Source organism: Sciurus vulgaris (assembly GCF_902686455.1).
Source record: "Sciurus vulgaris genome assembly, chromosome: 2".
In the NCBI taxonomy this organism is placed as follows: Eukaryota; Metazoa; Chordata; class Mammalia; order Rodentia; family Sciuridae; genus Sciurus; species Sciurus vulgaris.
This window is the reverse complement of record NC_136462.1, coordinates 135,235,574-135,248,381: the sequence shown is the minus strand read 5'-3', so window position 1 is coordinate 135,248,381 and position 12,808 is coordinate 135,235,574. Positions and strand designations below refer to the sequence as shown.

The window sequence follows — 12,808 nt, the reverse complement described above, 5'->3', positions numbered from 1 at the left end:
TCTTAAGTAATATTAAACAAAAGCATTCTATGCTTCTTCTCATTTCCTTTCAAAGCACTTCTCATGTTTGCAAAGAACATGACAAGATGAATGTGTCAGCTTTTCATGTTTCCTGATGTGATGCATGGGTTGGTAGTTCATCGTAAAATCACCCCTTTTATAGGAATCATGTTTCAGAGACAAACCTTGTTCTCTGATATCACAGTGTTACTCTTAATTTAAGATATTCAAGAAAAAAGCAGAGAGTGGGAGGCCCTCATTCATCATGTATATACCAGAACTCTGTTGTTAGGGAAAAGAAGAAATGCTAATTTTATGAAGTATGATCATTTTCTTCTGTTCATTCCGCTCTGCAAATTCATGGTGATCGTAATTGATTAATAAATTAGCTTGTAACTTTCCACCCAAAACAATATTGTTTCTCCCAAATTACTTTTTCATTTGCATTTTCAAAATTATTTACTGAGAATCTGCCAAGTGTAAGAAATTGAAGGCCAAATTCTCAATCTCTTACAAATTCTCCATCTCTGTCACAAGATTTAAAAGAAATTTTGGGAGGCCTATGAACTTCTGCATTTCCATTTTTAAAGTATCCGCTTTAATTAGTCACTTTAGTAACAACTTAGATTGCATTAAATGCTAAATACTTTTTAAATAGAGTTGAAAACTGATTTACTTGTTCCTCTAAGAATTTCAGCTCCTGCCTCTAACCCTCTTCTCTCTTTTGCAATGCAACTACGCCTTCAAATACCATTCTTTAAAAGGAGGCTTTATGGCTTTGGAGGAATAAGCTGATTTCACAGCCAGTTTTGCCACTGCTGTGGAAAACAGAGTGCATATGCAAGCCAGCTGAAGTCATACGAACTACAAGGATTAGGGCTGCAGGGCCCTCCACCACTACTGTCAAACTGCAATTGGAAACAGCTTTCCCAAAGTACAGCATGAGAAATCAGGGATTCTTGCCCATGGCTTGCCAGGTCCATGGGCTTCTAATTGGGCCTGGCACAACCCGTTAGAGATCAGAAATGTGAAAATCACAACAAAACCAAACTAGAGCATTTCTGGCTTCTAAGCCTTGCTCTCCCTGGATCCCTTCCAGGACTATAATTATTGTCACTCACCAGTTAATAAGGGGCTAGTTTCTGCACTGGAACAGGAGGTCCAGGAAGGCTTGATCCAATGGAATTACAGGTTCAGCTCAGGGCCCTCCCTTTAACCCAATGACAGATGTGCAAGTCATCTAACTCTTCAAATTCTTAACCTTATCTCAGTTACTGCAACTTTATTAGCCATTTGGATATAAGATAATTTTTTCACAGATCATAGAAAAACTATTTAGATTTTTCATGAGCTAGAACCATTTATTGAAAGTTCTTTTTCTTGGCATTTCAACTTGAAGAGTCACCTCTCCAGGAAACAAGCTTGTGTCAGTAGTAATTTAGTTATTTAAAAAAAAACTTTCAGATTTTTAAAAAAATTAAACAGTGGTAGCTCAATTTCCTATACCTCTTTCTAGATCCAAAAGCTAAGAGATGGAAAAAAAAAAAAAAAAAAAGAAAGAAAAAAGAAAAAGGAAAAAAATCCCTCAGGTCAGTTTTTACAACGTCCATTTCACTTGTCAACTCTTCAATCATCTTTGTTATACATTTAATAAAATGGAAAAATGAATTAATCAGAAGTTTGATCCTCAAAAATGAACTTATTTGCCTGTTTCCAGTCTACTTGTAACATACAAGTCACCCATTCTGATGATATATGATGCTATCGCTATACATAGATGTAAACACCCAGGGTGGGCCAGTTGCAATTTTCAGCTTAAAGCATGGCTACCTGACACTTTCTAGACATAGAAGGAGTGGGATCTGATTTTTCCCCTTGCTTTAAAAGTGCAACTCAAACTCCATCACTTAGTGGAACTTGCCCTGGTCCCTTGAGTGAATGAATTTCTCTTTTACCTTTTCTTTCACAGCAAGACTCTGGAACCTCTATTTAGCACAGGACATTCTGTACATATATTTAATTTCCAGTAGGTGAATATTTCCCCACTAGATGGTGGACTGCTTCCCTAAAGCCAGTGATTGTGCCCTATTCATTTCTCACATGGTTCTGGAATCGAAGCCCACACCTAATTCAAACCAAAATAAAACAAAATCTTCTATTGTCTAAAAGGTATTATCAATTTGTTATTACAGTCATATGCTGTACACTACCTTTAGGTCAATGAGGAACCACATGTATGATGGTAGTCCCATAAGAAAATTCCCATTACCTAGTGACATCACAGCCATCTTGACATCATAGCACAGCATGTGGCTCACAGGTCTGTGGTGATGCTGATGTAAACAAACCTATTGCACCGCCAGTCACATAAAAGTATGGTACAGACAATTATGGACAGTACATAATACTTGAGAATGATAATAAATAATTAGGTAATGAGTTTATATATTTACTATTCATTGTGTTATTACTTTTGAGTGTATTCCTTCTACTTATTAAAGCAAGTGTATTGTAAAACACTGTGCTCTGTTATGCCAGTAGCAGCCTCATCTATCTTGTGTTAATCATGACACTTGATCACATCATTTTCTGTTGTTTCATTCATCACAGCCATAGAAGCAATAGGCTACACCACACACACACACACACACACACACACACACACACACACACACACAGACAATACCCCAGGTATGCAGTAGGCTATATCAACTAGATGTGTGTGAGCACCCTTCATACTTCCTATTAACATGACAACCAAATAACCTAACAATGCATCTTTCAGAACATATCCTGTTGCTAAGTGATGCACAGCTGCATTTAGAAAAAGATGTTTTTACAAACAAAGTACAACTAAATGATGGACAATATTTCAGAGAGTAGAAGCAAGTTCAGGGAGAGACCATTACATGCAAATTAGATATTCAGCAGAGGTAAACACTTCGAAATATTACTCAATTATATAATTTACTATTATAAAACTGGTCACAAACTAGAGCAAATTTTGACTTATTAGGTGATTCTTTAAAAATCAGCAATCAATTATTGAATTAAACAGTTCAAAATAACATTCTCAAATAGAATCACTTTCTTTTTTTCTTTCTTTCTTTTTTTTTTTGTTGAGGGTGAGGGTTGCTAACGATTGAACTCAAGACCTTGAATGTGCTAGGTAAGCACTCTACCACTGTGCTATACTCCCAGCCTCTAAAAGCAATTTCTTAAATGTTCCTCAGGATCTACTTATAAAAATATCTAACTACATCATAGAGAAAATTTTTATCAATAATAATCAAACAATAGCTTAGTTGTAGAGTGTTTGTGTAGTATGGATGAGGCCCCAGGTTCAGTGCCCATCACTACAAAACAACAACAAAATTAATAATAATCAAACCAAGTAAAAAAAAAAAAAGAATTCTGATTAATCTATGAATTAACTTGAGCATTCCACCATCTGGGCCTCACCTCTAATCTGGCAATGAAGTCTACCTGTTGGGAACAATAATATTTGAACAAACCTTACCTTCAAGAATATACATCTTTTGAGCATCTTCACGATGAAATAACCCCAATAAAGATGAAGGACCTGCAGGATCATGAGCTGTAGGTTGAGGAAGATGTATGAAAAGAAAGGCTCAAGGTAATGCAGAGGCAGAATCAGTGTGCAATATAAAATCCTGAAAACCAAACAGATGGGAGAATTGCATTACAGCCAAAGCACTTGTGAATTTTTCAACAAAACCCAAATATTTTCTCTCCCCAAACACACATTTACTTCATTTCTAATGATGTCCAGGAAATTCTCAGGAGAAAAAAGTAGGATAATATTACCTTCTGTATCACTATTGGCAAGCAACCAAACAGTGCATACAATCTCTTTCCTGGAAGAAAAGTTAAAGCGAGTGATATTTTTACTGCCCACTTCTTTCACTATAGTTTCTGTGCCTCAGTTTCTTCTTTGCAAACAGGAAAGTATACACTAATCCTATTCACCTTCCAGGGGCAGGGGAGGGGATGTGAGGGACAAATGAGGTAACATGTACATATGGTGTTTTTATCACATTATGACACAATCTCACTTATTTTTCATCAGAGGTAAATGGAAAGGGCTGGAGATGTAACTCAGTGGTAGAGCACTTGCCTAGTATTGCAAGGTTTGGGTTAAATCCCCAACACCACACACACACACACAAACACACACACTCACAAAAGGTGAATGGAGAATTCCACAGAAGTAAAACTTCCAAATAAAAGAGCATTAACAAGGCAAAAATTCCACAATTACTTCCATTTGCACATCCTAAAGTGAATTGCATACTTTATCAGTATCATAAACAGGTACCTGGACATAATTTGAACTATCCCTTATAACTCAAGATGCACAGTGTCTTCAGATATTATTTCAGTATGAAGAGCTAATTGTCCCTTTCCTAATATTCAAACACCACTGTGATCTTAGAGTTCTTGATTATGTTTGTTTATAATCTTACTATTCAGTTATAAAACTAACATAAAATAAAAAAGAAAATGCCCATAATACCATCATCATAAACAAATAACACTGTAATTTTAGTGTACTGTCTTCCAGTTTTTTTTCTACCTGGATTTATGTTCATTTATTTTTTAAAATAGCATACAGTCAAATTTCCTGGTTTTTGGTGTAGAGTCCAATAAGTTTTATGTATATGTTTGGTAACTACACCACAGGAGGATACAGAACAGTTCATCCTGTCAAAGAGCTCCCTGACACTATCCCTTTACATTCACACCCTCCCCACTCTTAACATTTGTGACCACTTATCTGCTCTCCAACCTTTGCTTTTGTCTTTTTGTGGATTCACAGTGTGTGAGTTTTGAAGACTGCCTCCTTTCCTAAGCATGGTGCCCTTGAGTTCAGTCAAGTTGCTGTGGATTTCAGTAGCACCTGGTTATCCACTGTATGGATACACTGCAAGTTTATCTCCTCACCTTTTGAGGAACAGTAGGGATGTTTCTAGTTTTTTGACAATTACCAATAGAACTGCTACAAATATTCACACTTCTGTTTTTGTTAACTTAAGTTTTCATTTCTTAAGAGTAGGTACATAGGGTGGAACTGTTCTGTAGCATGTGGTAAGTGTATATTTAACTTTGAAAGAGATTAAAAACTGTTTTCCTAGGTGGCTGCTTTGCATTCCCACCAGCAATGCATGACATATCATTTGTTCTATTTCTTCATCAGTACCTGATTTTGTCCTGTAGAGATATTTTGCCTCTGCAAAATTATAGCACTTGAGAGATTTTTATGTTCAATTCCATTTAGTTTTACATTAAAGACATTTGACACTGCTTAAACAATCTGGGGGATATGGTCTTTCCCAAATGGAAGATGATTTCTTTAGAGGTGTATGTTCCTAAAAGTGAAATTGCTTGTTTCAAGGTGTACATTAAAGTTTCAAAAATCCCAGGTGTATATTAAAAAGTATTAAAATAGTGCCAAATTATTTGCCAAAATTATAACAATTCCTAAGGTCACCAGAAGTTTATGAATAGTTTCATTGAATTCTCCCAACCAGTGTTGGTGAGTATGAGTGAGTTTACAATTTTCTCATTAAAAATCAAAACAATTTCATTTGGCATTATTTGCAATGCTTTTACAGATCCCCTGTGCCTGCTTAGTAGCTCTGTTTTCTATTTTTCGAGTTATCAGTTCAAGTTCTTTTTTCAAAAAACAATGATGTAAGTTCTATATAAATATACTAGTCATTTATCTATTTTATTTATGAGGATATTTCTCAAAGTTACATTTCAATTAAAAATACAGCCTTATTGTTTTTTTAGAAACTTAGGAAGTACTAAAAAATATAAAGAAACTAAGAAAAAAATCATCAAAAATTTCACAACTCACAAATACCCCAAAATATTTTGGTGAATATAACTCAAATCATCGCTTCTAAAAACATATTCTTTAACCTGCCTTTCTTTCTTTCCTTCTTTCTTCCTTTCCTTTTCTTTCTTTCTTTCTTTCTTTCTTTCTTTCTTTCTTTCTTTCTTTCTTTCTTTCTTTCTTTCTTTCTTTCTTTCTTTCTTTCTTCCTTGTATCCTTTGATACCGGTTGATGTTATATAATAGAAATCACACTAAACGTGTGATTTTTTGCCCTGATTTTTTCACTCAATAATATGTTGTGCAGAGCTTTCCATGCCAATGAATATAGCTATACATCAGAAGCAAGTAAATGTGCTTGTAAAGAGAAAGATAAATGTTTCAGGCCTCTGGGCCATTCAATCTCTGTTGCAACTACTCAACTCTGCCTTCGTAGTATGAAAGCAACCATACATAATATATTAATGAATTACATAAATGAATTCAAGTAGAAACAGTACATAAATCAATGGATATTGCTGTGTTCTGATAAGACTTTATTAATGAAAAGAAGCAGTGGGCTGAATTTGGCCTGTGAGACATAGTTTGCCAACCTCTTACATGTATCATGCTATGTAATATCTGCCTAGAAATCCATTTCAGGGATATATAATTATTTAGTCCCTAACCGAAGACATTTAAGTTCTTCCCCAATTTTCATCATATTTTATAGAATACAATTACTTGTAAAAACACTGATAAAATTGTTTGATTCTATCCTTAAATAGCTAAGATTCTAAACTCGAAGCAAATATTCTACTCATTTTACATTTGACAATATATGGCTAGACTTCTTTCCTGCAAGACTGTACTGATAGATAGTACCTACTATGATAGATTAACCAACCAACATTGGTTAACCAACATTGTATTTTGTCAGTCTCTATGTAAAAGAACATTGTACTATTTATATTTTTACTTCATATGAAGTGACCATATATATTTATACCAGAGGTTGAACTCAGGTATACTTAACTACTGAGCCACATCCCCAGCCCTATTTTGTATTTTATTTAGAGACAGGGTCTCACAAAGTTTGCTTAGCACCCACAATTGCTGAGGCTGGCTTTGAAATCATGATCCTCCTGTCTCAGCCTCTCAAGATGCTGGGATTACAGGTGTGCATCACCACACTTTGCACATTTATATATGTTATTGATTATTTTTATTTTTCTTATGTGAACTGTTTATCCATGGTATCTGTTCATTTTTATATTGAAGTGTTTACTTTTTGTGTTGATTCACAAGTGTTCTTTGTATGTTAAAGATAACAATACTATTTTTAATTTATAATAAATATTATTATAGTCTGATACTTTCTTTCAACTCTTTTTATATTTTTTGACATATTAGTTTTAAAAATATTTTATAATCCAATCTATCTTCTCCTTTATATGTAGCTTACATATTATGCTTTAAAAGATCTTTTTTGTTCTCATATAGGACATATTTTCCCACATTTAAAAAAAATCCAGTTCTACTATTTATAGGCTGCATGACTTTGTGCCACTTCTTTGTACATTTTCTCAATCCTAAAGTGGAAGCAAAAAGTACCAACCTTATTCATTCACTAAATATTCATTGAGCACCTAACAAAGTGCTACCTGGCATTTGGCAGGAACTAAAAATACAGTAATGAATACAAGGGACCCAAACCCCTGGACGAGTGGGGCTTACATTCTGGTGCTCACATTCATAGGGTTATTAGTGGGAATTAAAGGCAATAATATTTGTAAGGCCCTTGCTGTTCTGGTTTGTTGTGTCCTTGGGCAATTTTCTGTACTCTAAGCCTAGAATGCACCTCCCTTTGCAACTAAAAGTTTTTTTTGTTCATTAAAGCAAGTCCCCTTCAAAAGTCTCCACATTATTCTGGTCACTCCTGAATTTATAACTTTGCTGTGGGACCCATACTGCCAACATCTTCGTAGACCCTGCAGCAATAGTTGCTCATATAAATTGGCTCCTCACTGGCAGGTAGGTTCCCAAAGGCAGGGCCACAACCCATAGTTATCTCTGGGCCTCCCCTACCTGGCCCAGGGCTTTGTCCCTTACTAGGTCCCCCATTGGGAGTTTGTCAGTGTCCAAATTGACAAGGGAACCTCGTTGAAAATACCTCCTTTACATAGTCTATTAGAGAATATGAATAATTAGCAAACTTACAATTGTTCATTGTGGTCCATGCAAAGAGAAAAGGACAAGGCGTATGGAAGAGTTCTGACTGAACTTTCTTTCCCTGTTCCCTCTAGTTGAAGGGAAGACAGGAGAGAGGGTTACAGTTGGAGGAAATTGTACTAAATATTTAGATGTTCTTTGGCAGGAGGTATCATGGAAAATTCAAGGAGTTGAAGAACCTTGATAGCAGGCTCTTCCATTTTGAAAGCTGTATAATTCGTAAAGCTCTGAAGGGAGTTTGAAGGGAGAGGAGCGGCAGGGAAGGGTGATCTAAAAGGAGGTGGCCAAGGAAAGTGGAGCCATCCAAGTAACAGTCAATTGCTGTTTTAGAAAGGGGACATCTGAACCAGAATCATCAGAGCCAGTTCAAGGCCTAACATTACTTGTATTTTGCCTCAAACCTGCAGGTATCACTGACCCTAGTTCCTTAGTCACCTGGTGGAATTAACCCCACCTCTCTGACTGGGAGGCCCAGGGAGAGACACAAACTGTAGAGCTCTCAAAATGGAAGAGACTGTCATTTTGGTGCAAATGCCTCTGAGAGAGTTAAGCCTCTGGGCAGAGGGAATAGGCCAAGGATGTGGGCTCTGAAGCCTGTGAAGTGTGGATCAGGGCTCCCAGGATCTTAAGCAAGTTCCATCACCTTCCTGGGCTTCAGTCATCTATAGATTGAGAACATCACCACCTGCCTCATCAGGATGCTGTGAGGATTCAGTGAGGTGACACATGGAAAGAGCCTAGCACAAGTATACAGGAACTGATAATTATAACTGTTACTCTCACCAGCACTATGATGTTACTACTCTCCTACCCCTTCCCTACTGCAGGCAACCCACACTAATGACACAGAGCAACTCCCATGCCGCAGTGCTGCAGAACCGGCTGGACTTTCTACTTGGTGGGGAGGAAAGAGCCACTTAGAAGGAGACCAGGCTCAGTTGCCCGGCATTCTCTACAGAGAGGAAGAGCTGACTAAGACATGAGAGAGGAGCTCAGAATAAGGGGAGCCTTTGTGATACAGGTGATGGCAGGTTATGATATCACAGTTAAAATTTTTAGAACCTCATTAAAGGATGATCCAATCTCACAATCTGCTTTTCTTCTCCTTCTTTGATTAAAAAAAAGTAGGGGGAAGAAAACTATAAATGCATCTCCACTTACCAACTTTCTCCTAATACATGAGCACACACATATATACAGGCACATGCATGGACATACAATACTTGTACATTTTATTCAGTCACGATCTCATAGTGACTGAATGGAATTTTCCTTTTCATAAAGAATGCCAAAAGACAGTCAGACTCCTGAATTCCTAGAACCACTTGGCCCCTGAACACTGGACTTGAAACTTTCCATATTGATAAAGTACTGCTACTACTAGTGTCCACTTGGATTGAAAAGCTCAGATTTTTCTGGTTTTGGTTTTGTTTCTGATCTTAACCCCTTTAATCACTAGAATTCACATAGTTAAAATTAATCACAGTTTTGGCATAAACAGTAGCTGGTTTTGCTGGGCTAGGTAAGGCAACCACCCAAAAGTTATATTTTTATAATGAAAATTAAATGTTGAAGGTCCTTTGTTCTTGCTAATTGTAAGTGTGAGCATTAAATCCTATTAGAAAATACTGGTTCTGCAGGTGAGCAACTGTCTTCTTCAGAGTTGTCTTAGATTCAGTGACTGTGTAAGTTGTCTAACTTAATAAATAGTAAAGGCAAATATCTTTCTTAATCATCTAGTTTAGTTACTAAACTAGAAATTTAATTACTAAACTAAATTAAAAAATATCTTTCTTAATCATCTAATTTAGTTACTAAACTAGAAATTTAATTGGAAAGATATCTTTGCTATGTTTCAAAATGTCCTATTTCTAGGACTGTTTCTCCCATAACTAACTGTGTGATCCTAGGTATACCATAATTCCTCATCTGTGAAGTAAATATGAGGTCTAAACGTTTTGGCAATGTCAATGTCATGAAAGACAAAGAAGGAATAGGAAAATGGTCCAGCTAAATGTCAGCTAAATGCAATATGTAATCAGAGGCCAGAATCCAAGTGGTGGGGAAAAATCAATAAAAGATATTATTGGATTGATTGACAAAACTGTAAAATGGAAGGTGGATTGCTACATTTCCTGCAATTAATAACCATGCTGTGATTATGTAAGAGAATGCCCTGTTTTTAGGAAATACACACTGAATTGTTTAGGGCACAAAGAATTATTTAGATGGTGTTAGTAACTTTCAAATGATTCATAAATAAGTATATACATGTATGTGTGGAGGGTAGTGGAAGAGTGAGAAGGAATAAGTAAATGTGGCAAAACTCTAACTAGTAAAGAGTATGTAGAGGAATTCTCTGCTACATGCTTGAAATTTTCCTGTAAACTTGAAATTATTTCTAAATAAATTAATAAAGGAGTTCAACTAAATTATGAATAAGGTCCCTTATTCCAAGATTCTGTGGTCTGAAGAATGGATGTTGTCTTTTATAAATTTATAAACAACATAAAGGAGCTACTAAGCACAGAGGTGGGAGACAGGGCTCCTCTGGGGGCTCTCTATTGAACAAGACAATGAACATATGCCACAAAACTCACTGTCTCCATCAGGTGTGTAACTGGAAAGTCTGGTTGTAAGATTTACATCTGTGGTGTGGCTTAAGGAGTGGCCCCAGCTCCAATAGAGCCTTTCTTGCCCCACACAAGCCCCTCCTTTCCTCTGCCGAAAGTGCCGAGGGCTCCAAGCCAACCATGGTGCCATTAGGGCCCATGCTTAGCCTTCTGCCTACCATGCAGGTCCCAGGCCTTCTGAGGAAAGAAAGGCACCATTGTGTCCTTCTCTTCCTTCCCCAGTGAGGAACATCGTCTAAAAGCATTGTTGGATACTTTCACCTTTATCTTTAAAAAAAAAATGTTTTAAAGCTCTCCTTTTTTTGCTAGCCATTTTTAAATGTTTCTATGGTCCTATCATCCATAACATTCCCTTTCACATGTGGCTTCCCAGAACATCAAAAGCTGAGATCTGAAATCCAGTGACCAGTGGTGGGAAAAATAAAATGATCAAAAGCATACACACTCTTGGAGATAAGCCAGCCAGGTATTTGAATATTATTTATAGTTTGGAATACTTGGATTTTTTTCTTTTTGGAACATTCGAGAGTCACAGGTCACTAATAAGAGTCTTTATATGAACAAGGGGTGGATACAAAGATCTCTTCTACTGCCAGTAGGCATTCTTGGAGGATAGTAACTGTGTCTCTCCACTCCTCCTACTCTTTACAATGTCTAGCTCTGGTGAGTTCAGGCCACAAAACAAAAAGCCACACTGTCACCTGAGGCTGTGCTGTGATGAACAGTCAACTCTCAGACTGCAAATCAGCAAAACAGAGTGCACCTTCCCTTCAGATTGATTAGTCTGGGGAAAATCTATATCAACTCTTATAATTTATGAAGCAAACTGTCAGAAGGCAGGGGAATGGTTTAGCTGTGCTAAGAAAGGTCCTTCTTGCCCTCTGATTCTCTGGTAGTATTTGTATAATGTTCAAGTAGATAAATTTAAAAATAATAGTTGGGAATACAATATGAAAAACGTAAGCCTACATTTTAGATGGTTTCAAATAAAAATGCAAATAAATGGGGTTATAGGCAATTAAAGTAATTTGACCAATGACAATTTGGATTTCTGCCTAACATAAATGAAACAATGCTTAGAAAAGCAATTTCTATTAACTCTTGCTGACACTGACTGAGAATCAGCTAAAGAGACTCCTCAGACATAGCAAGAGGAATGGAGACAGGTGATGCAGATGCAGAAACACAAAAGGGAGAGCTGTTGGTGAAAAGCAAACATGCTTGAGGCTCAGGGAAATGAAAGAAAAAAATTAGTGTGATGTACAAGCTCCAGTTCTTTTTCTCCAGGCTTTCAGACAAATCTCAGACAAGTAGAACCTCAGTTAGCTTTCTCCCACCTTACACTGAATCTCATCACAAGATGTGCAACAAAAGCAATTGAGAAGAACAGAGCAACTAGTTTGCAAACAGCCCCCTTAGCACCTAGAAATAGTCTGGATCTGAGTCTGTTAGCTGAGTTGCCTTCTGATGCACCTATCATCTACACATGGCCCACAGTAAATTCCCAGCAAATTTGTACAGAATAAATATCTTTGAGAATTGAATCTACAGAGTTACAAGTTTTGGATGGATGGGTGGAACCAGGCTGACAACAAGGAATTCAATTTTCCTCTTGGGCACCATCAAGATGATTATGTAACAAGTCCAAGTTGCTAGGAGGCTCCCCTAGGGCAGTGTACTACAGCTGAGAGAAGCCCCCTTTCTGACAGTAGGACCTTAGCAGCACAAACCAATGATTCTTTCAAAGACTTAAAAACTGATCTCCAAATTTCCAGTGGCTTGATGGGGTTTTTCTCAACCTTTCAAGCAATGAGAATCAGTCAATGTCAGTACATAAATATTTTTACCAACAAAAAATCTTACAGTTAAGTCTGTTAATACTGGTTATTCATAATCCAACTGCTCTTTGCAGTGGGCTGGTGAATTCAGTTCTCAGATCAAGAAAATGTCAAATGCATATAACTAATTCTTCTTGAAATTCAGAAATGCTGGCAGGAGAGTAAGTTCTTAAGTCTAGGATTTTTAACATTGAGATACATGGAGAAAATAGTATACTACCTTCACAGTCAACCCCAACACTGTAATTGATGGTTATGAGAGCA

At 36.7% G+C, this 12,808-nt stretch overlaps 1 protein-coding gene across 7 annotated transcripts in view; it reads right to left on the bottom strand.

Moving 5' to 3' along the window:
• The window catches only part of LOC306650201 (ceramide synthase 3), a 140,395-nt gene that overhangs the window by 26,244 nt on the left and 101,343 nt on the right, over nucleotides 1–12,808 (bottom strand). For all 7 annotated transcript variants that reach the window (XM_079122043.1, XM_079122042.1, XM_079122044.1 and 4 more), the window contains one exon: nucleotides 3,521–3,674. In XM_079122043.1, coding sequence (XP_078978169.1) covers nucleotides 3,521–3,674 — 154 coding nt within the window. The remainder of the gene's footprint in view (nucleotides 1–3,520; nucleotides 3,675–12,808) is intronic.